This window comes from Triticum aestivum, chromosome 2A (genome assembly GCF_018294505.1).
Source record: "Triticum aestivum cultivar Chinese Spring chromosome 2A, IWGSC CS RefSeq v2.1, whole genome shotgun sequence".
Lineage (NCBI taxonomy): Eukaryota > Viridiplantae > Streptophyta > Magnoliopsida > Poales > Poaceae > Triticum > Triticum aestivum.
Genome location: NC_057797.1, coordinates 449,755,560 through 449,781,243, shown reverse-complemented (window position 1 = coordinate 449,781,243; position 25,684 = coordinate 449,755,560). Strand labels below are relative to the sequence as shown.

At 41.1% G+C, this 25,684-nt stretch overlaps 1 protein-coding gene across 6 annotated transcripts; it reads left to right on the top strand.

Annotated features, from left to right (window-relative positions):
- Positions 1 to 5,447: 5,447 nt before the first annotated feature.
- LOC123188951 (phototropin-2) lies at positions 5,448 to 23,282 on the top strand. Of its 6 annotated transcripts, none has more exons than XR_006495451.1 (25): positions 5,448 to 5,749; positions 6,317 to 6,846; positions 6,923 to 7,105; positions 7,189 to 7,280; positions 7,380 to 7,629; positions 7,714 to 7,924; positions 8,010 to 8,080; positions 14,165 to 14,271; positions 14,407 to 14,456; positions 14,573 to 14,677; positions 15,082 to 15,141; positions 15,530 to 15,619; positions 16,339 to 16,415; positions 16,825 to 16,909; positions 17,007 to 17,087; positions 17,271 to 17,374; positions 18,862 to 18,911; positions 19,095 to 19,201; positions 20,148 to 20,270; positions 21,090 to 21,141; positions 21,927 to 22,039; positions 22,302 to 22,442; positions 22,530 to 22,668; positions 22,762 to 22,891; positions 22,973 to 23,282. XR_006495451.1 is itself a non-coding variant. In XM_044601241.1 (24 exons), exons 2-23 carry the CDS (start codon positions 6,407 to 6,409, stop codon positions 22,620 to 22,622), a joined length of 2,685 nt encoding a protein of 894 aa, XP_044457176.1. In that variant the 5' UTR covers positions 5,448 to 5,749; positions 6,317 to 6,406; the 3' UTR covers position 22,623; positions 22,973 to 23,282. The 6 variants fall into 6 exon arrangements, 4 of the variants coding, with proteins under 4 accessions (XP_044457176.1, XP_044457179.1, XP_044457177.1 ...); XR_006495453.1 differs by having other exon boundaries at positions 22,747 to 22,891; XM_044601241.1 differs by lacking the exon at positions 22,762 to 22,891 and having other exon boundaries at positions 22,530 to 22,623.
- The last annotated feature ends 2,402 nt before the right edge of the window (positions 23,283 to 25,684 follow it).

Sequence of the window (25,684 nt, the reverse complement as noted above, 5' to 3'; positions counted from 1 at the left end):
CTTTATAATCACCCAGTTACGTTGTGACGTTTGATAGCACACTAAGTGTTCCTCCGGTATTCAGGAATTGCATAATCTCATAGTCATAGGAACATGTATAAGTTATGGAGAAAGCAATAGCAATAAACTAAATGATCATAGTGCTAAGCTAACGGATGGGTCTTGTCCATCACATCATTCTCTAATGATTTGATCACGTTCATCAAATGACAACACATGTGTATGGCTAGGAAACTTAACCATCTTTGATTAACGAGCTAGTCTAGTAGAGGCATACTAGGGACACTCTGTTTGTCTATGTATTCACACATATACTAAGTTTCCGGTTAATACAATTCTATCATGATATAAGGAAATATAAATAACAACTTTATTATTGCCTCTAGGGCGTATTTCCTTCATGTAGTTGATGCTAGTTGGTTTGTTTGGTGGAAGATTAATTATTTAGATCCTAAAGCATATTCAATACACCTTTAATCTTAAACATTAATATGATTTGTGAGTAGTTACTTTTTTTCTTGAGGACATGGGAGAAGTCTTGTTATAAGTAATCATGTGAAGTTGGTATTCGTTCAATATTTTGATGAAATGTATGTTGTTTTTCCTTTAGTGGTGTCATGTGAACGCCGACTACATGACACTTCACCTTACTTGGGCCTAAGGGAAGGCATTGGGGAGTAATGAGTAGATGATGGGTTGCTAGAGTGACAGAATCTTAAACCCTAATTTATGTGTTATTCCATAAGGGGCTGATTTGGATCCATATGTTTCATACTATGGTTAGGTTTATCTTAATTCTTCATTCATAGTTGCGTATGCTTGTGAGAGGGGGTAATCATAAGTGGGTTATTTGTTCAAGTAAGAACAACACCCAAGTACCAGTCCACCCACATATGAAATTATCAAAGTAACGGACGCGAATCAACTAAACATGATGAACGTGACTAGATGACAATTGTCATGTGTCCTCGAGAATGCTTTGCTTTATATAAGAGAACTCTCCGGCTTGTCCTTTGCTATAAAAAGGATTGGGTCACCTTGTTGCATCTTTGTTACTATTCCTACTTGTTACTTGTTACAAATTACCTTGCTACAAAACTATCTATTACCGCTTCTTTTAGTACTTGCAGAGAATACCTTGTTAAAAACCGCTTATCATTTTTTATCCTCGTTGGGTTCGACACTCTTACTTATTGAAAGGACTACGATTGATCCCCTATACTTGTGGGTCATCACCACCATGACTTCTCCCTTCACCGGCTCGATGCCGGCTTGTGACTTGACTCTTTCTTTTGTGTCTTCCATTTACCTGTTTGAGTAGTTGTACTAGTTCTCGGGGATATGGATGAACTTTATGTATTTACCTGATGCGATCAATTATCTTCTTGTTCATGTTTGAGTTATAGCCGTCACGAATGCTGAGAGGAGAGCTCGCTCGCATTATCGCCGTGATTGGCCGTGAAGCATATTATTATCATTGCAGGAGTTAAGATGTCGAGGTAATTAGAGGTGACAATAAAAGCCTCAATTTCACGCCTTTGCAATTGTAGGGGAGTAATAGGGAAACCATGGGGAAACACTTAATTAACCATATGTGATAACCAGTGTAGAAAAACTACGGTTGATGGCGTATGTGATATGAAGTCTACCTAGAGTAGAACATATTCTGTACCGAAGACCGCCCGCTTATGCACATGAAGAGTGGATTGGAGTTAAGTTCATATTAGTAGCGATGATCCCAGAACCCTCAATAACGCTTTACTGCTCAAGCACCGTCTCGACTAACTTAGTGTATTTTATTTCCTATTTTTACCTTATCGTTTATAGTTTAGTAAACCCCTTTTATTCCGTTTCCCCGGTAACTTATAACATAGATTAGTTCCAAACTCCGGTTTGGGTGTGTATGGAACTGCGTAAGTGACAACTTAGTTGCGGGATTTGTGGTGCCTTCCTATTCACTCCATGCGGGATCGACAAACCTTACTTACAGCAAAATTGCTACAATATGTTGAATCTGTTGTGAATACATTCCTCTCTCTATGTTCTCTGTCTATGTTGTGAAGACTATCACGATGATCCTTTTTATTCCGCTGCATGTGACATGTCTTAGTTTATCTTCACTATTATTACAAGGGACAATTGCATTTTTACCCCTAGTTGGTTCCTACCCACGGGTTTTGCCCTTACTTTTCGAGCTTGCTCAGTTTTGCCCTTATTTTTTCCATCGAGGTCCCTCGAATGCCCTTTGACCGTTTGACCAAAACTTTGAAAATTCATAACTAATTCACATGAACTCAGAAAAATGCAAATAAGATATTAAAATGTTCAGATAAACATTACCTTTATGGGCATATCATTTGCATTCAGGACAAAAGCATCATTTAAACTACCCGAGGTAATTAATGTTATTAACATTATTAAAAATAAATAGGTAAAAACAATATTGTTTCCGTGAATAAAAATTATATACAAATGTAGGTGATGTTTTCTGAACATCCTGATACCTTATTTGCATTTTCCTGAGTTCGTATCAACTTATTATGAAGTTTCCAAATAATGGTCAAAGTCGTTAGAACATTCATAACAAGTTGATACAAACTCTGAAAAATGCAAATAAGTTATCAGGATGTTCAGAAAACATCACCTACATTTGCATGTAATTTTTATTCATGAAAAAAATATTGTTTATACCTATTTATTTTTAATAATGTTAATAACACTAATTACCTCGGGTAATTTAAATGATGCTTTTGTCTTGAATGCAAATGATATGCCCATAAAGGTAATGTTTATCTGAACATTTTGATATCTTATTTGCATTTTTCTGAGTTCATATGAATTAGTTATGAATTTTCAAAGTTTTGGTCAAACAGTCAAAGGGCATTCGAGGGATCTCGACAGAAAAAGTAAGGGCAAAACTGAGCAAGCTCGAAAAGTAAGGGCAAAACCCGTGGGTAGGAACCAACTAGGGGTAAAAATGTAATTGTCCCTTATTACAATGTGTGTAGTTTGCTCTATGCTAGACTGTGCTTAGATAGTTTGTCTTCGCTACTGATACTCTGTTTATCCTCCCTGATTTTCTTCTGATAGTTTAGTTGACTAGAAGTTTTAAAATCTCTCATTCACCCTCCTCTAGTCGATATTTTCTCTTATAGAAGGTCAATGTCTTAGCCTCCTTAATCGAGGTGATGATGTGGTGGTGCCCTTCTACCAATTCCCTCTATGGATCCTTCTGGAGGTGAGTTTTTCTATTTCTGGTTCATGGTTTTGGCTCGGCATGGGAATGGACCGACCCGAACCTAGCCAATTCGAGAGGCCACGGGTCGTCCCATATAAAGAGTAGTCAGTGGCCTCGTAGTTCCGATGGGTATTTTGGGTTGACCCAAATTCTTGTTTTACATGCCTTGTGGACAAACAAGATGTGTAAATTAGACACGGTTTAATTCAGTCCGACTAGTGTAAGAATTACAATTTCTGTAAACACAAAGAATTAAGATTTCTAATACATGGTTAATGAAAAAATCATGTCGTCTATTTGTAATTTTATACGTGCACATATTGCTGAAACATATCAAGATAATTTTGTAATTCATATATGGAGCATTCATATGACAGTTTGCGTAGTAAAGTTGGGTCCTACGACAAGACCGGTGCAACGGAGATTTGCAGTTGCTGCGAGTTATAAGACTATAAGGTGGGCTGATCCCGCTGGACCCAGCGGGTCACCCAATGCCGGTTCTGTTGACCCAAATCTCGTTTGAGACCAACCCACATGACCCATTGTCCTCGAGTTTTTGGGTTAGATCAGCAACCCGGCGGGCCGACTCAGCTCATCTCCTTCATGAGTTTTGGCCTTTTTGTTCCTTCTTTGCGAGATCCAATCACACGAGTGTAAAACAGTTGACCAGATGGTAGCGGCGCCGTATGGTACAAGCATCGCTACGAGTGGGGCATGCTCATACCACACGCCGCCTTCTTCTCTGGAAGTTCCTACACAATTGGTTTTCTTCCCACATGATCTTCTCTTCATGGTAGATTATTATGATGTTAATTAGCATGATTTTCATCCAGAAAGTACTCCCTCCGGTCCTTTTTACTCTGCACATTGGATTTGCCGAAAGTCAAACTTTCCTAAGTTTGACCAAATTTGTATTAGAAATTATCAGTATCTATAATATCTAATAAATATAATATGAAAATATATTCCAAGATGAACCTAATAATATTGGTGTTGTTATGTAAATGCCCATAATTTTTTATATAAACTTGGTCAAAGTTGAATGAGATTGACTTCGAATAAACCTAATATGCAGAGTAAAAAGGACCGGAGGGAGTATTCAATGCTCAAAATATCCTACTTCTTTAAAAACCTGGCCTGTGCCAACACCTATTTTATTTTAAGTTCTTACAAGTATCATGAAAAATAATGGAAATTCAATTTGGCTCCACGGAGCACATGCTCCCGAACCCAATTTTTTTCGAATGTCAAAAAAATCAAGCTAAATTTTTTATGTGATCTTAGTCACACACAAATGCTACTTGCAAATTTTAAGGCAAAAAGGTTAAGCATTTTGGCCTGTGAAAAAAAAACAAAACAAATTGAAGACCAAATGTCACCCAATTTTTTTTTCACCGACGAAACACTGTTGTTCCATTTCACATGAAATTTGTCAAGCATGCTTGCGACACTAATACGAACATCTACAATTTTTTATTTTTATTTTTTGAATTTACTGTTCATCCAGGAGTATATGCTCCCGGGAGCCAAAACGCCCTCCTTTGATAAATAAAAGGCACAAAGTGATGCAAGAATTCTGAAATTCCTACTACTACTACTAGATAAGGCGGCATTTAGTACTTCTCGGATAGTACTACTAGAGGTGATAATCGGCAAAAGATCTGCAAGTGTTAGAAGATAGCCATCTCATTCAGTTTTCTTTTTCATAGAACAGTGCACCCGTTTTGTCTCTCTTCTCCTAATCACGCTGAGCGGACGGTCCACAAGAGAAGCTAGTGGGTGTCCCCCAGCACAACCCAATCATCTCATCTGCAATCATCATAGGTTTGTGACGCGGGAAAATCCCCCCCATCCATACACAAAACTGTACTCTTTCTTGTTAAATCTCTACTGCTAAAAAAGAAGATCTCGAATGAAGGCGCAATTTTGTAACGCGTGTCGTCCCATCGTATTTGTACCCGATTGTTCCTAGTTATCCACAGCAGCCGGCCACACTGATCTCGCCCATCGCCGTCCCACACTCAGGAACAACCTCGCGACAGCGAAGCTCAGGCGGACCTCCCCGGCAGCCCGTCATCCACTGGATCCCCTCGCGCGCTCCCGTGGCCGCACACCCGCCCCGAAAAATCTCCCCGTCGCCGTCGCCGTCGCCGTCGCCGTCAACACCACCCCCACCCCCACCCCTGGGCAAAACGCGTCCGCACGATGCCTCGCTCGCTGGCTCGCTGGCGACGACGCCTCCCCGTGTCGCACCGGCCGGGGTCCGTACGTGCCTCCATCGCTGGCCACAAAACGGGGGCGCCAGGGCGAGGCGACGCCCGTGAGTCGACCACGGGCAGGATTGCATTATCCTCTCCCTTGCGCCACGCCCGCCATTCTTTTCCGCTGCCGCTCTGCTTTCCATTTCCAGGCGCAGCAGCAGCACCTGATTCCGCACGGACTAGATAGGTCCAGCTGCTCCGCTCTGCTCTGCCATTGGGAGGTGCCGCACCTGACACCTGATTCCTCAAGGTTGGTCTGGTTGATCCTCCTCTGCCTTTTGCTCTTTTTGGTTGGGCCGTGCACTTGTGTCCTTTGATGCTTGGTCCGTCGTCTTGCCGCTTTCCTTTTACGTATGTTCTTGCCGTCTCTGTACACCGGTATTCCGTGCTGGAGCTGGAGCTGGACGTAGCCTAGCTGCCAACGGGGCGTTCAGAGTATTTCATTGGTCTGCTTTGGATAATGGAACAGTGAGGGTAGGTTCCACTGTACTATATCTATCAGGTTCGGTATGTTGGAAGTAGTTCTTGACTTATCTCCACTCACATGTCGGTTGTGTTTCCTTAAAAATATACATATCCAATTCCCCTGTTCGGTTTTGTTTGGAGCCCTTGATTGGTCACTATACTACAGTAGAAAAGTGGTTGCTCAAATTTTCACCTGTTGGAGTTGACAGCCTCAAATGTACGTGCGATTTGATTGGATTTCTCTTCATTCTCCCCAAATCACGGACACGGTGTGCTGAGTGAATTTTACGACAAGATCATAGCAACACTGCCTGCGAGATACGTACCTGAATTTTGCGTTTCTTCTTTTCAGCGCAGAAACTCAGCAGATGGTTGTTCCACCATAGCTGCTGCACCGCTGATCAAATCAGTCTCGTCAGCGGCGTAGCACGTGACGTAATCCATGGCGGGCGCGGGCAGCTCCAAAGATGTAGCCGACTCGGTGGAGAAGTGGATGGCGTTCCCGTCCGGGTCCGGGTCCGGCGAGGAGACCAGCTTCACCCTCCCGACGCCGCCGTCGCTGTCCAGCGGGAAGGAGATCGTCGAGGAGCCGGGCGGTTCAGGCAGCGGCAGCAAGCCGCAGGGGTGGTGGCCCAAGCCGGAGCAGCGGCGCCGCAGCAGCAGCGGCACCGGCATGGGCAGCGCCAAGCCGTCCATGGAGGGGCGCGGGTCGTCCGACGCGCTGCCGCGGGTGTCGCAGGAGCTCAAGGACGCGCTGTCCAACCTGCAGCAGACGTTCGTCGTCTCCGACGCCACCCGCCCCGACATCCCCATCATCTACGCCAGCGCCGGCTTCTACACCATGACTGGGTACTCCGCCAAGGAGATTATCGGACGCAACTGGTACGTGCGCCATCGTCGCCGGTTTCTTGGTCGACCGATCAGTGCGATGCATGTTTGAGCTCTGCTTTTTGTGCAGCCGGTTTCTTCAGGGCCCGGAGACGGACCAGAACGAGGTGTCCAAGATCAGGGACGCCGTGAAGGCCGGCAAGAGCTTCTGCGGCCGGCTGCTCAACTACCGCAAGGACGGCACGCCGTTCTGGAATCTCCTCACCGTCACCCCCATCCGCGACGACAACGGCAAGGTCATCAAGTTCATCGGGTACGCGCTCACCTTATACTTGTCCAATGCCATTACATGTTGTTGCTCGAGCTGCGCTCTTATTTGTGATGATGGACGCGCAGGATGCAGGTGGAGGTGAGCAAGTACACGGAAGGGCTGAGCGACAAGCGCATGCGGCCGAACGAGCTGCCGGTGTCGCTCATCCGCTACGACGGTGAGCCACGCGCAACAACTCTGCCTTGGCCGTCGTCGGGTCACTCTCGACTCGATCGGCGCTGAAACTGACAATTCTCTGCACTCCGTGGGAACGCAGACCGGCAGAAGGAGAAGGCCATGTCGTCGATGACGGAGGTCGTGCAGACAGTGAAGCACCGGCGCGCGGACTCGCCGGAGCGGGAGCCGCCCAAGGCCAGCGACGCGGACAAGATCAGCTCGCCGCTCGTGGCTCCTGCCACCCCGTCCGGCGGCGGCTACAAGTCGCCCTACTGGGACCTGAAGAAGGAGGAGTCACGGATGAGCAAGATGATGAGCGGGCGCAAGTCCGGCCGCTCCTCCCTCATGGGGTCAGTCACCTGATCGCCGCACAGGTACTGTACACTGAATGAATTGGAACCTCGTCCTCACAATTGCAGAGGCTGTATGTGCAGATTCAAGGTGGGGAAGAGGAGCTCCGTGGGGAGCAGGGAGCCGGCGGTGGTGGAGGCGCCGGAGTTGAAGATGACGGTGGAGCGCACCAACAGCTGGGAGCGCGCGGAGAGGGAGAAGGACATCAGGCAGGGGCTGGACCTCGCCACCACGCTCGAGCGTATCGAGAAGAACTTCGTCATCACGGACCCCAGGCTCCCAGACAACCCAATTGTATGTAGCCGTAGCTGAAATCAGTTTTTACTTGTGCATGATGAAGACTAGTACAGTACTGATGGAATGGTCTTTTCTTGGGCAGATTTTCGCGTCTGATAGCTTCCTGGAGCTGACGGAGTACACGCGCGAAGAGATCCTAGGGAGGAACTGCAGGTGAGAAAAACAAAACTACAAATCCTGAAATACTTCCGTTTTGTGAATAAGCCTCGCCTTCTCAACTCACTAGATCATGAGTAGAAGTAACCAAACATATTGGTGCAATGGTAGTTTCCTAGTCAAAAAGCAAAGAAAAAAAATGCATTCTTGAACAGATTTAAAACCTCCGATAATTCGCTCGGTATCCGGGCTCATCTACACCTGGTGAACAGTAAAGAAAATTCCTATTTCTTGTGTGGCGCTAGATGCTCGAATGTGACGTTTGTGCAAAATTTCGAGGTGTTTGAACATTTGAAGAGCTCGTGGCAAAAAAAAAAGACAAAATCGGACGTGAACAGTGTTGTTTCCAAAAATTTCTCCGGCACCCGAAAATCTTATTTTTTGCTACAAACTCCTTGAATGTTCAAACTTCATCAAATTTTGCATGGGCATCACGCACCTGAGCATATTGCACCACAAAATAATTCATATTTTTTTACCATTTAAAATGATTTTACTGTTCACACCCACTCATATGAGCCCGGGTGCAGAATAGCCGCGTCCTAAAACCTTCCCCTTCAAGGGTGTTTCAAGGACAACTCCGCTCCATAGCTTCACTAGTTGAGGAGATATGTTTGTCCTAAAAAAACTCAACTTGCTATTGTAGGTAGAGTGAAATTACAATGACCACTAGTTGATTTGACTAGAGATGCTTCACGTGCCCAGAGCTTGAAGTTATATGAAAACGCCCATCAATGACACCGAGTGACTCCAAGTCACTAGCCCACCCACTGCCTGTTTTCTCTCTAACTACCCTATGTCTTCCTCAAATCTTTTTCATGGCACAGTATGACAACACCTAGGGTTAGGGTTTGTCTTCACAGGCTTCCTAATGATCCTCATCTTCTCAAAAGCTTCAATCGCTTGTCCTCTCTTATCCCCTTCTTGTTTCTTCCGTCTCCCACCATTGTCAGTAATGGACTAACATGTTGTTGTCACCTCGTTCTTCTAAAGTACATCGTCAATGCCCCTCATTCTCCCATAGTACATGTTGTTGCCGTCTCATTCTTCTAGAATTTTTCTCAATCTCATCACCGTCTGATGGAGGGAGGATCGACTTCGTCCCCTGCTAGAGCACTCCACCGACCAAGACTTTCTGCCAACGAACTTCACCATCACCTTCTTGATCACACTCCGGACAAACACATGATGCTTAGCAAGGAAAGTGATACACAAGCATATTGATTGAAAAAACAAGAAAATAGGTAGTTAGTTTAGACATTTCACAACAACTTCTCCCTAATATGAAATTTGGAGCTAGTTTGATAGCCAGCACACATTTCACACCTTTATAATCTAGGGGTGGAGTGGAATTTAGAGATAGAGTGGGAGATGAGGTGGAGATTTCTCAAACTTACTTCTTAGCTAATCATGGGCTTGTCTCGTCTAGGGTGGAGTTTTTTGTCAAGATAAATGACTCTACAAAAGGATATATTAGAATCAAGACAATATATCTCAAAATTCTTATCAAAAACAAAGGCGAACTTGTCATCGTTATGCTACCATAGCTCTTGTAGACGATTGACAACATCAATAAATTTAGCCACTAAAGCACCCGCAAAAGCGTATGGATGACCAAACCTTGTTGAATTGCCACAATTGTAGACTACCTTGTAGAAACGAAGATTGACAATAGCGCCAACATATCAGGTGAACTACCCCAATATAGGTAAACAATGGTGGTTGTACCACTAGGTCAGGCTGATGACCTTTCTCGCGAAGGTTCGAAAAAGAAGAGCGCATTGAAGAAGAATAAGGATGGCAGTGCAGTGGGTTTGGCCGCGTATAGCTCCTCTAGATCACCCATATCAAGCTACTCATTCTTGTTTCTAGCCACGTTAATATCCATGTGGCACAAATTCCTATGCATGCACACAACTTCCAGATACCCAACTATTCATGGATATTCATGGAGCAAATGCAAAAAGCATTAGCAACAATGGCAAATAAAAGCCCCAAACACAATAAGAGTTACATATTACCAATATAATACAAATATTTAATCATGGATATATGCCATTGGATTTCTAGACCATCTATAAGGCTTAGGGTCACTATCATGTGGAATCTACCTGTTAGATAAGTATCTACAACAAAATCTACACCATGGCCAATCCTTGAGCTCGTGGATACCCATCATGAAAAATAGTGGGCATAAACTGCCCTCCAAACCACACCTTACATGCACGGTGTCCATGGGTATTGGGATTCATAATAATATTGCCCCTACCTTTTTTATTATGATTTCGTCGAAAATACACATGGAGCCATGCCGCCGACAAACACGAAGTATCATCATGTCATCAATGAAGAATGATGAGAACAATAAGGCCTACAAGTTTCTCCAGGACACCGCACATATCATCGACGAAACATTGGAGACGAAAGATTCTTATTCGAGACTACGTCACCATCACATCGCAGCGATATCACCACAACACCAATAGCTAAGGGCAACTCTAATCGATCCCCAAAACTTAACTCCAATGGATAAGAGCAACTCTAATCGATCCCCAAAATTTTACTCCTAAACCCGTTTTCAAAACTTAATCCCAAAAATTCAGTGTATTGGAAGGGTGTTTCTAATCGATGCCAACATTAATCCCCAAAAGACACAATTCCAAACCAGACCATTCCAGCGTTTGTGCACCCACATGATTTGCCCCTAGTTTTTAACATACTTAACATAAACTACTGATCATTTTAACATCCAATTGCTATAAATGGAAGCTCCCAGTTTCTATTAAATTGAGCTGCTCATTAAACCACATATTTGAATCAAAAGCTTTCGTGCTAATTTGTGCAACTAGCTCAAACGAAATATAATCTAAACTGAACTAAAATTAAAAGTTACTCCCTTCATCTCCCAAAAGGTCTACAAATTTTGTCTCAAGTCAAACGGTGTAAAGTTTAACTAAGTTTATAGCAAAAAATATTAATAACTAAAATACAAAATTAGTATAACTAAATACATAATAAATTTATTTTTGTATGATATTATTTTGTATCTTAGTTGTTGATATCTTGTTCTTATAAACCTCGTGAAACTTTGCACAATTTGACTTAAAAAATTTTAGAAGAGTGGACTAACGGGAGAACGTTATATTTTTAGGGATATATACAAACACCTTATCTTTTCCTCCTCATATGCACATGCATGCATACACTTGAGGACAAAAGCTAGTGTCATACTGATTCTTCTCATTTCAAAAATTCAAAATGTTTTATAACTCAAATCGGTGGTCGACTTCAAGCCAGATTCCATGTTGGTATGTTTCGATGATTTTTATTCGGGTCCAAAGTTACCACGTCTAGATTATGTAAGTTATCATGTTTGTGTACATAAGTTATCATAGCAAAAGAGCATGTGCATTGCAACGAGAGAGAGAGAAACTACCACACGCCCCTAACCCAATAACCATGATTCAAGACCCCAATAGACTCACGTGCTTTATTTCAAACACATGTCATTCCATTTGTGTTTCTGCTTATCCTTCTTCTCACCGTCGTCGACGATGGCCTCAGTGCTCACACAATTTCAGCACGGTTGAATGTGGTCAATCATAAGGTATCTCTCTCGCGCGGCATAAGATGAGAAATCTATTTTCCTGTGAGGTTTTGATCAGGCGTGCATGTGTGATCAAAGATCACGCCTGATCAAAGATGGTTTCTTTCATCTCCACTTTGATTTTGGTGAGGTATTCATTTTCAATTTGGATTGACACTAGTACGAAAGAAAGACGGACCATGCGCTACTGGTTTAGGTTGCACCCTAAATATCATTTAAAAATTTGCAAACACGTAAAATAACATATTCAGACTGTACACATTTTTCTAATTAAGTTCCATATATAAAAAGTTAAATTTGGAATTAGGGTTTAAAAGATATGGATTTTTTTTAAAAAACATTTAATATGAACTGTGGGTTGATTAACCTAAATATGAGGCGGTTTGTTGCAAAAGTGGAAATCTGACTCAAAACTTGACTTAGGGTTGATTAACGAAAATGTTAGGGTTTTTTTTTTTGCAAAAGGGAAAATCTAACTTAAATCTAGACTGCAAATTGATTCTCAGAAAAGTCAAGGCTTTTCTACAAAATACATGACGAACGGCAGAAATAATCCTCCCTTTATTAGTAGGTCTAGATGTTATTTACACTGAAATTAGCGGGGCATAAAATAGGTTTCCCAACCTTCTCCCACATGCAATAAAGGACAAAAAACGGATGCTATCCTAGATTCTCCTCATTTCAATAATTAAAATGTTTTGTAGGTCAAACGGCCTGTCTGATTTAAAATCTATTTTTATATTGAACCCGTCACGACAAAATCTTCAAAACTAGATCCCTTGATGATATGGGGCTGTTTGGTTCCAATAAGTCACCTGACTTATAAGTCAGGTGACTTAAAACCACTGACTTATAAGTCATGCCTGTTTGGTTGTCACCTGACTTATAAGTCATCTGAGCATACCTTCCCACCTTGTTTTTTATGTAAAGGTGGTGGGACCCATGTAAAAGAGGGTGACTTATAAGTTTTAAGTTGGGGTGGAGCAACTTATGACTTATAAGTTGGGGTGACTTATAAGTTAGGTCTGTTTGGCAAAATAAATCATTTTTTGCACTTTTCGACTTATAAGTTGTGACTTATTTAGAACCAAACAAGGCCTATGTTTCATGGGTTTCTTCAGATCCAAAGTTAGCGGGTACCTAAGTTGTCCCGTGATACGTATGTTGCCACACTTTTTACACAGAATTTAATGGTGTTTGTTTTCAACAACTTTTTTTCATGAGTCAATGTTACCATTGTGTTGTACTTAAGTTATCAGGTCTGCGGTGCGTAAATTATTATACTTCACACAGAAGTACGAGTGAATGTTGCTATTTGTACTGTACGTGAGTTATTAGGTGTGCGTTGCTTAAATTAACATGTTATTCAAACAAAAGTTATTGTGGTATGTTTCAATAACTCCTTTTCTTTTTCATTATTAAGTCCATTGCGATGAGATCTTCAAAAACCGGATCTCATGTTTCTGTCGAGGGTCTCTCGATTGGCTGGTCTGATTAGTAACAAGGTTCGCTTGTATACAAAGAAAATCATAGTTTAGAGTTGTACCAAAATATTGTCCTAGTTGACTAGAGATGCAATCTCTCAACTCCCAGGCCAGAGTTCAATTCTTAGTTTTATCATGCTTCTTTTCCTATTAAAACTGCAGGGCGCTACATCCACCACACTCGTGTAAAAAGGAAACAAATCTTGATCAATACAAAGTACCAACTAATCAACTATCCCTGTAAAATCAAATCTCGTTAAGGCCTTGTTGGGTTTTTTTTTTTTTTTTTTTTTTTACGAAACGGCCTTGTTGGGTTTCATAGGATTTCAAGGGGTTTGAAGGGGATTAGAAGGGATTAAATCCCGAGCAAGTCAAAATCCACCTCAAATCCCTTCATTCCTCTCCAATTCCCTTGTGGCGAGGATTAACTGAACGTGCCCTAAAGCGCCAACAAATCGCAGTGACTCATTACAGCCGCACGATCACGGTCGGACGGATCCAAAGCCGTTCGGATCTATCTCAAACAGGCGCTGTTCTCCATTTAACCATGAACAGAGAAGCTTAGCTTCGCGAGGAGATTGATGTCCATCGTCAGCGTCGCGGGGGACTCCTCCCCTCCCTCTGCCCCGCGGCGCCGGAGCTGTGGCCGGAGAGTATGGGAGAGGAGTTTGATCTGGATATGGCGGCTAGGGCTTTGGAACGTGAGCACGGTGCGGCCGGAGTTTAATTGTGCCCCGGCCTTGCATGAGAGGCTGAATCCTGACTGATATTGAGTCCCCGCCATCAGCCACATACCGTCAGACCTTCGTGCAAGAGCAGCGCCACCGCCCCATGGCGGAGGTCGCCGCATTTCTAGCCACCACATTTTTGCAATGCTTGTTTCCCCCCTTCGATTTTCCCATGTCTCTTCTGCTTTAGTTTCCCATGTGTTCTTGTCAGTCTCTTAGCCTTAGGTGATGTAATGTGGATTGATTTTGTTGGTGCTTGCAGATTTCTTCAGGGGTCAGAGACCGACCAGACCACCGTTGACAAGATCAGGGAGGCCATCAGGGAGCAGAAGGAGGTCACCGTCCAGCTAATTAACTACACCAAGAGCGGTAATTTTTGCATCATCTAGTGACAGATTCCTGGACTCACATTTTAGTTCTGCTCCCTCCCCTATAGGCAATCCAGTTTCTAGGATGTAGTGGGATATTTGCTTACCATATCTGCTTTTGCTTCTGATGGATCAGGGAAGAAGTTCTGGAACTTGTTTCACCTGCAGCCTATGTGGGATCAGAAGGTAGCGGAATGTTATCCAAATGCTGAATTTGTTCTGGAGCTTGCAGTTACAGTTACATAGATGGAGCCAGCATGGTGCTGTAACGATTGTGCATTTGTATGCTACTATGGATACAGGGGGAGCTTCAGTACTTTATCGGCGTGCAACTTGATGGAAGTGATCATGTTGAACCCCTCAGGAACCGACTCTCGGAGAACACTGAGATACAAAGTGCCAAACTGGTAGGTCAGCTCAGCTTGAGTAATTTCCCTTTCGAGGATGTGAAGGTACTTTGGTTCAGAAAAAAATATGTTGGGAATCGAAGATAAAATTAATCTAGAGACCTATAATTAGTCAGCTGGATATCATTTGGGTGCTTAAGCTCCATGGCCTTTTTTACTGTAGATGATTTGTTTTGTAAATTAAATGCAACGTTCCAAAAACACACAACAGATTGTGTATTTTCAAGAAGCGTGGGTTGTAGTAATGTTTCTGCAGTCAACAGCCTCTGTAAGAAATTCTAAAATAGGCTGGAAGGTTCCAAAATCATTGCAATATGGGACTACTTAAAAACCTCGACACATAATGTTCCTGTAATAGTAACACTTGAGTTTTGCTAACTATTTGTAGAATGATATCTAACCAGGTCAAAGCTACAGCAGGGAATGTGGATGAAGCAGTCAGGGAGCTTCCTGATGCCAACTTGGTAAGGTACATCTACTTTTTGTTGATTTAATGTTCCTAAAGGAATCTGAACTCAACATTGCTTTGGCATGTTTTGTTCTTGATTGGTATATGAAAGAGTGGATAGATGATTGTCGAAGTCAATTTAAAGACCGAATAAAGTCTTAGTTATTCCTATGCAAATAATACAAAAACCAGAATATGCAACATAAGGTATAACATCGTAAATTTATACGAACACATGCTGGCATGCACATTGGACTGATCAGATAGGTTGCTACTTGGTCCTTGCAGTACACAATAGATTTTTTTCCTGGATATTGTTACTTGATATGAATATATTGGAAAAGTTTTTTGTTTAGCCAGTTCTTTGTGATTGGTGGACGTCATGCTATCTGTTACTTTCCCAGAGACCAGAGGACCTGTGGGCAATGCACTCACTATCTGTTTCTCCAAAACCTCACAAACAGAATAACTCTTCTTGGAAAGCTATAGAAAAGGTATATTCTATCTGTTGTTTGACAAGATAGTTCTGTATTCTTGCAGTAGCAATAGCAGAGTCAAATTGTCTCAACCTACATGATACTTGAATATATTAGTATAATAGTTGATGAATTAGAAATAAGAGAGGGGTTTATCTGGACCTACGAGCACCAGCTCTAATGTCCTCCTAGACCCCCATGATGTCATCATGATTTGGGTCATATTAACCATTGAAAGCGCATTCGCAAAAAAAAACCCCATCAAAAATGCAGATGCTTTTTGATTATGATGTGTGCAACATGGTATTAAAAAATGATAGAGATACATTGTGTTCAACATGGCCAAAAGTTAGCTTCTGAAAGAAATTCTTCATTTTCTTAGTTCCTAAAACAATCTTAGTTAATTAGATTTTCTTAGCTATAAGGGTGCATGCATCTCAAGACGAGGAGTTATGAATTGACAGCTTGGAGCTGCAGCCCCTAGGTTCAGCCAATCATTGCCCTTAGAAACAATAGAACCCCTACCTTAGTATCCACTAATTTAACTTGGGACTTCGTTTAGTGCTTCAAGGCACATCATTTAGTGCGCGACCAATAGGGTCTTATCTCTTATGTTATCTTTTTTGACATGCCTGCCCGGCAAGCGTGCTTTTAAGTTGCTAGAAAGAAGGCAAGGAACAAAAGGGGGAGATTGTTAATTACCCACATACTTTTAATGTTTTTTTTTGGCATTGCAGATTATAGAAACTGGGGAGAAGATTGGCTTGAAACACTTCAAGCCAGTTAAACCTCTGGGGTGTGGGGACACTGGCAGGTACAACTCCTCAACGGTGTCTAAACTTTTTAGCTAATCTCCATTTCTACTGTTATGAGAGCATGGGGCTGCAAGAACAGTGTGTAGTTCAAAATAGTACCTATGTCTACGTAGACAGGTGTGGTTAATTCAGTAAGCTTGGCTGTGTCATGTCTAACTTATTTATGTGGTAGCCATCTTGTATGATTTTCCTGCAGTAAATTCGGTGTTTTAGGCAATCCTGTTCAAATTTATCCCTATTTATGTAGGCAGGTCTGGTTAATTCAGTAAGCTTGGCTGTGTCATGTCTAACTTATTTATGTGTGGTAGCCATCTTGTATGAATTTCCTGAAGTAAACTTCGTGTTTTAGGCAATTCTGTTCAAATTTAGCCCTATTTCTGCTATCAAATTATTCTTTTTTGTCTTCAGTGTACACTTGGTTGAGTTGCAAGGTAGTGGTGAATTATTTGCGATGAAGGCAATGGACAAATCAGTGATGTTGAACCGCAACAAGGTATTTTTTTATAAATAAATATTGACATGCTATTATAGATTATCTTTCTGTACAATCTTTTGCATTGAATATCTTAATGAAGTTCTGTAATGCGCAGGTGCACCGAGCTATTATTGAAAGAGAAATATACTCTCTGTTGGATCATCCTTTTCTTCCAACATTGTATACTTCATTTCAGGTTTGTTTCATGACCTTATGCCTTACCTGAGTTATTTTACATTTCTAGTAAACAAAATATGGAAGGTAATATGAAGATTTAAGCCCCATTAGTTGCTTCCTGTTAATCTCCACAATGGCCAATACTATATTTCAAGATAACTTTATTGGAACATTTATGCTAATTCTTATTGTCTATTTTCAGACGCCAACACATGTTTGTCTTATAACAGACTTTTGTCCCGGAGGAGAATTGTTTGCGGCACTGGATAAGCAACCCTTGAAAATTTTCAGAGAAGATTCTGCAAGGTAGCTGCTCAAATCGTAACATCTGGGCTAGTCGTTACATGCACGGTATTTTCTAGAAATTGTAATTTGCTTCCAAAGTTGCCCTTTAATTCACTCTTTACTTATGGGCTTTGTGCTTCCAAATTTAGCTTCTTCTAAGGGAAATACTAACTAATCCTACACTTAATCCCATGATCCTGCAACTGCTGTTCCCTATTTTCCACGTGGAGATTATATTTGTCGATATGTAATCAAAAGTGCTTTCGTTGTTATATTCATACTATTAAAATGACGGTCAAAATTTCATCATGTAGACTCTGGACACTGAGAGCTGGAAAACCAAAAATCATTTATTTGTAATGGAGGGACATCTTTTCCTTCGGGCATTTCCAGTGGTTCAAATTTTGTATGTGCTGATTCCCTGAAAGGGGAACGTGAGGTCTTTCCAAAAGGTTGGAAAACTTAAGTTTTAGCCGTGGGAAATAAGAGGAATAACTCTAGCAGCCAGTCATGATTCTTTTCTTGCCCAGGCTGTTGTGGCCAAATGGTAGAAATTGGAACAATTGACCGCACAACTTTTTGCAAGTTCCCTTATAACTGAACCAACCCATATGGTAAGATTTCTGGTCTGACAGTATAGGGCAGGGATAACAAAGACAGCAGAGATCACGGGAGCGAAGGACACTTTGGGATTCTCTCTTTTTACTCTCCCATCCAAACCTGTATTACAACTCCTTTATATGATAAGCAAACTGGCAATCTAGATGGAAACTAGCTTAATGTCTTTCTGTAAAAAAATAGTAACAAAGTCAAATGATTTATGGTCAGCCTATTCCTTCCTGAACTCAAATAGTAATTATTTCAACTGGCTCTAGAAAATTACTGAGTAAAACATGTGGTATTTTTTTGATAATACCTTGTATTTACAGGTATTGCAATATCTGAATATTTTACCTGATATAAGCTTTTTTACTCACTATGGCACTAAGACGATATATCTAGGCATCTTTTGCTAATACAGTCGCTCTGATACACTTTTTCATACTGCTTTCTTTTCTGAGAAAACATAAGAGCTTTGTGTATCCATGCATTGATAGAAAGAAATAGTTTTGGACAAGCCTACAGGTAGGTCGGTTAGAACCAGAGCCCAGCTACACCCCTGAGCGCTAAGCTTGGTAGTGATGTTATGAGGCTAGCTGCCCCTGCAGTAGCCTGTGAGCAGCGCTATACTCTTTCTTACTATTCCACTGAATGAAACTGCTTCTAGCAAATATTGTCATCAAATTCTTGTAGTTTGGAGTACATAACTTGCTTGTGTGAAGGAAAAATCTAGCTGCTCAAAACCACAGGACTGTTCACTATTTTTGCTCTTCTGTTTCCCATTATAGAAATAAGCAATTGTTTAGATTCTGCAGTGATAAGATCATGTCTTAACAATATGCGTCTACTATATTCAACTTACACATTTTCTTTTTCTGTAACATTCTTTTGATCTATGTTTTCTGTAGGTTTTATGCTGCGGAGGTTGTAATTGGTCTCGAGTATCTTCATTGTCTTGGTATAGCCGTGACTTCCTAACTTAATATTTTATTATTGACAAAGTTTCTTAGAAGACCGTGCATTAGTGTTTCACTGTTAACAATGTGGTGCTGTACTTGTATATGTTCTTTAAAGAGACCGACTTGGTATTTCTGTTATGATGTATGAGGTTGATAATTTGCATGCACTATTTCTGATGCAGGTATTATATACCGTGATTTGAAACCAGAAAACATTTTGCTCCAAGCCGATGGGCACATTGTGCTGACTGATTTTGACCTCTCATTTTTGACTTCTTCGAAACCCCATGTAAGTTGAGGAAACACATTTTAAGTGCCGTAAAACTTTTCTAGAATACTTAACTGATTCCTTATCAGCTGGTGAGTTGTTTCACACAGATAGAATTTGAAACATTTTGAAGATTAAATCAAAAGCATTCCTCATACTCAAGTAACCATCTTTGACTTTTTCACATCCATCGTATTCAAAGTGAAGATAACAGATTACCTAATTGCCAAGAACATTTTATGTAGACTAGTAGTACTTTTTTGACCTATATTAAAAACCTGGACTGGACCGCCTGTTCGACCAAAAAAGAACACAACCAGCAACCTTCTCAGCTTAGAGATCATCCATGCAGATGTGAAAAATGGGCAGGAGGCTGGCTTTTTACCTGAACCGCTGACCTGATCTGTCTGATAGTGAATTATTTGGATGAAGGCCGCAGTCGCTTACCACGTGTTTCTTGTCAAACTCTTACATGGTGCCTTCTTCCCTTGCTGAGGTGCAGGCGCGCAGTGGTGCACGGTGCACCGCCAGCCGTGCAAGGTCTGCACAATTGCCTTGGCCCATCTGATGTAGTCTACTAACAGATATGGAGCCCACAGGCCCAAGGGCACACACCAGCCAGCCAGTGCTTGTATTGCATGGCATCTTGCTTGACATTTCCGTGCCCGAGCTTGAACTCCATAGTTAGCAAATTTGTCTCACTTAGAAAAATGGAAGTTAGCAAATCTATCACTTTTCTCAACCAACTCTCTGTATTTTCTGAACTAACTAATGCTATATGAGTATAATATCAAAAATTCAAAAACTGGTGACTGAATTATTTAACCGATATCCTGACTGTTCATTTGCCTGTCCGGTTTTAAAGTTGCTTTTTGTTTACTACAATTATACATCTTTATATTTTTCTTGTAAGGAATCGCTTCAAACAAAATATTTATAAAATTCATGATGGGCATCTCTCCTGCAGGTTATAAAGCATTCAACATCACTAAAACGAAGGAGATCTCAAGAATTTACGCCGCCTTCATTTGTCTCGGATCCTTCCACTCCATCGAATTCGTTTGTTGGAACTGAAGAATACATTGCACCAGTACGATACCTTGCTCTCAGTCATAGCATGTCAACTTGTTGGTTTACATATAATTTTTTGTTGGAACTCAATAATTTTCATTGTTGGAGTAATTGTTTACAATATAATCTGTAACGTAACCTGCATCATCATAACATCCTAATGTACTACGGCCTCCATCACAAAACAGATCACTTTTGGCCTAAACTTCCCATCTCCATATATACGTTTGGCCTGTTTCAGGTTTTGAAGGTATACAAAAGATAGATTATACTCACTTTTGGCCTAGACTTAGTTACAGTAGATAGATTAATCCACTCAGATTCAAACTTAGTTACAAAAGATAAATTATAATCTATCACAACTGTTTCAGGTTTTGACATTCCATTTTCACTTTTAGCCTGTCTCAGGTTTTGGCCTAAACTTAGTTACGAAAGATAGATTCAACTTACCTTTCGCCTGTTTCAGAAGATGGAATGTCAAAATCTGAAACTTGCGATGATAACCCATTCTCTCTTTCATGTATATTCTATTGTCTCTAATAGTTCTATAAAATTTAATGTTCCCAACATTGTCTCACTGATATTCATGACCACAATAAATAGCATGGTCATCTTTTGAGAAAATATGAATCTTACATCGCCAAAACACTATTTTATAACATGAACTTTATGCTAAAACATCATCTATTTCAAAGTGAAGGGAGTTTTATAACAGAGTAAGTTGTTTTTTGATCTTCCACGTAGTCTGAAGTGTACTATTCTAAACTACCTGATGTTATTGTAGCTATTTCCTAATAATTAACACAGTTGCCTTGCCTTTTTTTGTGTGTTATTTTAGGAGGTCATCACAGGTGCAGGACATACAAGTGCCATTGATTGGTGGGCTCTTGGTAAAGCTATAACACTAATAAATATATTTTATTATATATAAATTATCTGATGTACCAGTGTAGTAAACCACGAGTAAAAAACGGTTAATTTTTTTCTCCTCTCTTCTTAGTAGGAGTAGCAATCACCTGAAAAGGTGTAGATAGCTGAAATTTCTGAGGGTCAGCTACATCTCATGATTATTGCCACAACAATCCACACAGAGAGCCATATATATTGTCAGTTTGACTACAAAAAGTCTCTGTACACTAATATAAGACGTTTTTGCAGTTCAATTTGAACCGCAAAAACATCTTACATTAGTTTACAGAGGGAGTAGTGGTTAAGTTGATTGTTTCTCGAACACATTTAAGCCGAGTGTTTAGTTTCACAGTATTGTTTATATCTCATGTAGTCACGTGGAAACATTTCAGCAAACTGGGTTTGCAGTGATAAATCAGGGATAAATCCTTAAGGTTTACATACCTGTTCTTTTCATGTTGTTTCCTGCTTTTTTTCTGTATAAGAACTCTTAAGGTTCACATAATTAAATCAGGGATAAATCCCTTCTATCAAAAAATATTATATGCATACTAAATTCTTTGGTTCCAACTTGAAGCGGATAAACCATGTGATGTTTGTATGATGTAGAGTGGTGCATATGATCCTATATCTGCAATATCTAGATAATTATGAAATGTGTTAGAAACGAGATGTATTCTTAAGTATCTCCAACCATTCTAATTGTAAGGTGACGTTAATAGGTAATACTACTGTGAAGTCAGCTAACATCCTTTCCATGCTATAGGAATTCTATTGTATGAGATGCTGTATGGGCGTACACCTTTTCGAGGAAAGAACAGGAAGAAGACATTTTATAACATCCTGCACAAAGATCTTACCTTTCCTAGTAGCATCCCGGTAAGATTTTTTTCTTCCCTATCTATAAAACAAAGAGCTGAGTATTTTGTGATGTAGGCCAATTATTCTTGCTCAATATATTCAGTTCTAAATGGTAAAACTTGAATGTAAGTACAATCTCTTGAGCAAATTTCGGTTGTTACACAGCTGTATTTTACAGCGTGGAATGAATAACGACACGTCATGTCTGTCTAAAACTGCTTCAGTATATAGTACATTTTGTTTGTTTGTGTCAATTTGTTAACTGAAGTACGTTCTTCAGGTTAGCCTGGAGGCGAAGCAACTAATCCATGGACTGCTTCAGAGAGATCCCTCTTCTCGCATAGGTTCAAATACTGGTGCAAATGATATCAAGGAACATCCATTTTTTGAAGACATCTATTGGCCACTTATACGTTGCATGGTGATCTAAAAGTTTTTGGTTGCAGAAAGCTTCCAGAGTATGATAGCTTAGTTTGTTATTAATGTTTAAATAAGTTTGGATTTGCAGAGTCCCCCGGAGCTTGATGTTCCGTTGAAGCTGATTGGCAAGGAATCTCAACCAAAAGTGAAGCCCGAGGAAGGTGTTATCGATACATTTTAAGGTGGAAATGACGCAAGATAATTTCACAACATGTTCTCCGTGTCAAGTAATGTTTGTCATTGTCAATGTTTTGTTACGAACTTGCAAGAAGATGAATAATTGACATTTATAATGATTAAAATAGTCAAACTCTAATTAGATAATGAGAAAACGGGGGCGAGTATGAACAAGCGGATGAGTATGCGTGGACATATCATACGCGAAGGCTTGGTCTGTGCCTAGTAAAAGCAGGTCTTGTGTAATCAAAGCAGGCCGTCGTACTGAAATAAGTACTACATTACTTACAGTGTAAATTTTTTCTTGAGTTATGTTTTTTCTTGTTTGTAAACTGATATTATTGATTTTTGCAGGACTGTTTGCAGGACGTCCATGTGGTAGGAATGGTTGTTCTTAACCAAATAAGAGGCTTGCAAGTCCTGTGAAGTGATAGAAGGAAGCGTGGCCTTCAGTGTTTTCACTTTGAGATGCCTCGAGATCCTGTACATGAGCTATTCTTTTGGTTAGATTAGGAGCTTAATGTATCCTGTAAATAGGATATTATTCCTGTAAAGTTTCACTCTTCCTGGAGATGGTATGGTAAGATGTACGCGGCACGGATAATGTACTTTGAAAAGATCTGAAAATTTGCTTCTTTACAATAAAGCTTGTATTTACAAACCATTAGGATTACTGTAATACCTGTTTTAAGGATTTTCGGCTCATTGGATCCTCCTTCGATAGCTAAAAAGGAAATAATTTTCTACACGACAAAATACAGAAATCCGTTGCCGCATCTCGGTCTCGAATCTAGTTTGTTCTACATAGAAACTATTTCTCTGTCAAACATTTCAAGCCAGTACCTTAGCAGGTCCATAAAACTCATGGTAATTTCAAGTAAACTATTCTAGCTATCTATATACTCCTATATACCAAAACTAAATTCTGCACAAGGTGTTATTGCTGGAGCCTCTCGGCCATACGACTGAAAAGAAAAAAAAACGGCAGTCCGAGGATTGGAGTACATCAGACATCGAGTAAATTACATAGAAGTACCACAATTGAGGCATTGGAAGCAGATTGGTACCAAGATTGGTAATTTTTACATGTCAGTACCAAGATTGGGGCGAGCCGTTGCAAAAAAGACTAAAACTGCGTTTTATACGTATTGACAGAAAAGCTGACCGGTTGGGCCCGCCTGTTAGGCGCCACGCTGGCCAGTGCGCGCGTGCCCGCGCGCTGACTCGGACGAGCCCGGGTCGAGCCGTTTAGGGCGCGGCTGGTGCGGTCGAGCCACACCCCGCTCACTCCCCCCGCTCTGCTTTGCGTTCTTCTTCCTTCTCTCTGCCTCGCCGCCGCCTGCGCCCGCCCCCGCCGGCCGCCACGCGAAGCTGCCGCAGCCATGGTTTTTGAAGACGAGAGCAGCGACGACAACTCAAGCCTCCCGTACATGCACTCGGAAACCTCCACCGATGGGCTCAACCAGGTCAGTTACTCCATTGGAGCTAGGGTTAGGGCTAGGTTTAGAAAAATTTGGGGATTTTTCTGTGTAGGTGGTCTTTGGTGTGAGGATTTCGTTTGATTTGCTTTGTCCTCGTCCTCTGCACATGATGCTAACTTGGATTTTGCTTGGGCAGGTGCCTTTCTCTCTTGAGGACCCGGATTACAAGGGTCTTGAGCTAGATCTGATAGTGCTGTGCGAGAAGCATGGGAAGCCACCAGAGAGGCTTGTTGCATTTGAAGGAACAATGACTGGGAGAAGGTTCTTAGCATGTGCAGAGCCGGTATTTTTCTTGCCTTATTGATTATGCACATGATATGTTCATTGGAAGTGACAGAGTCTTGTTTGCCAATTGTGATTCAGTTATGTGTATGGTAATTTTGTTAGTCATATATGTCATACTGTAGTGCTCATTGTAGGAATGGTGAATATTATGGTCAGTGGGGTGCATTTAGGCTAAATATAGGCTCAAGCATGCTTTGTTGTGTGCACATGAATGCTCTGTTGTGTGCACATGCTATTTATTTATGCTTGTATGCAATGTTGCTTAGTACTCACATTAGCCCCTCCATTACCTGATGTGTGACTCTTAATAAGTAACTGTTGCTTACTGCTGACAGTAGGTACTGTCATTAGCTAGTTTGTTCCTGTAGGCTAATGTAGTGTATTTAGCTAGGCTAATGTAGTCTGGTTTGATAACTCTTCATTCGGTAATTTCTATGTTCCATTTGTTAGTGATATATGGCAAAGTAGTTCACTGCTAGAGTGGTAGTGCAGATTGTAGGATTCCATTATATTAATGGCCAATTGTAAGTTGGTTATTATGCAAAGTTGAATGGAGTGTTACTCTGCTAATTATATACTGATCACCCTCTTGCTTAGCACATGGCTGTGCAAATTCAGTGTTGGTCAGTACCAACATTAGCTACTGGCATGAACTAACTGTTGCTTACTACTCATAGTAGTTGTATTGTACTAAATTTTGCCTTGTTGTTTTTCCAAGAAGGTCAGAATTGTGGGTTTGTTCAGTGGGTTGATGAGTAGTGGCCCCCAACAATGGAGAATGCATTGCTGAAGCTTTGGTCAATGGTTGAAGAGAGCAAGTCTGCTAGGGTGAATGATAATCTTCAAAGTGCTTTAACTATTCACCATTTGACAGAAGAAAAGAAGAAGCTGGATGTAGATTATGACAAGTTAGTGAAATATGTGCATCAACTTGTGGACTTTCAGCAGGATAGGGTTATGGATTTTAGTTATCTGCAGTCAGCTGTCACATATCAGCACGAATGCAGAGCTGAATTGGTGGCTCGTAAGAATGCAGAAATGGCAAAGAAAGATGCAGCTACAGAGAAGCTTCAACAGAAGTATGAAATCATGTGCAACCTGACAAGTGCTCAAGCAATTGCCATCCAAAACCTCAAGTTGAAGAATATGAAAGAGAAGGAATTGCTGAGTGAGGCTAGGATGAATTTGGAGTTGAAGAATGCAGAGTTCACAAAGTTTGAGGAGAAGCTCGCCCAAGAGAAGCTAGAGTTGAAGTTCCAGGTTGCTGATCTGCTGAAGCTCAAGGAAAACCATAATGAAG

What these genes read in the sequence shown, in the direction of transcription:
- LOC123188951 (XM_044601241.1), top strand. Translation starts at nt 6,407, where the DNA reads ATGGCGGGCGCGGGCAGCTCCAAAGATGTAGCCGACTCGGTGGAGAAG. An exon ending in ATCCTAGGGAGGAACTGCAG is followed by an intron (nt 8,081 to 14,164) that starts GTGAGAAAAACA and finishes TGGTGCTTGCAG; the next exon opens with ATTTCTTCAGGGGTCAGAGA. An exon ending in GGCCACTTATACGTTGCATG is followed by an intron (nt 22,443 to 22,529) that starts GTGATCTAAAAG and finishes TTGGATTTGCAG; the next exon opens with AGTCCCCCGGAGCTTGATGT.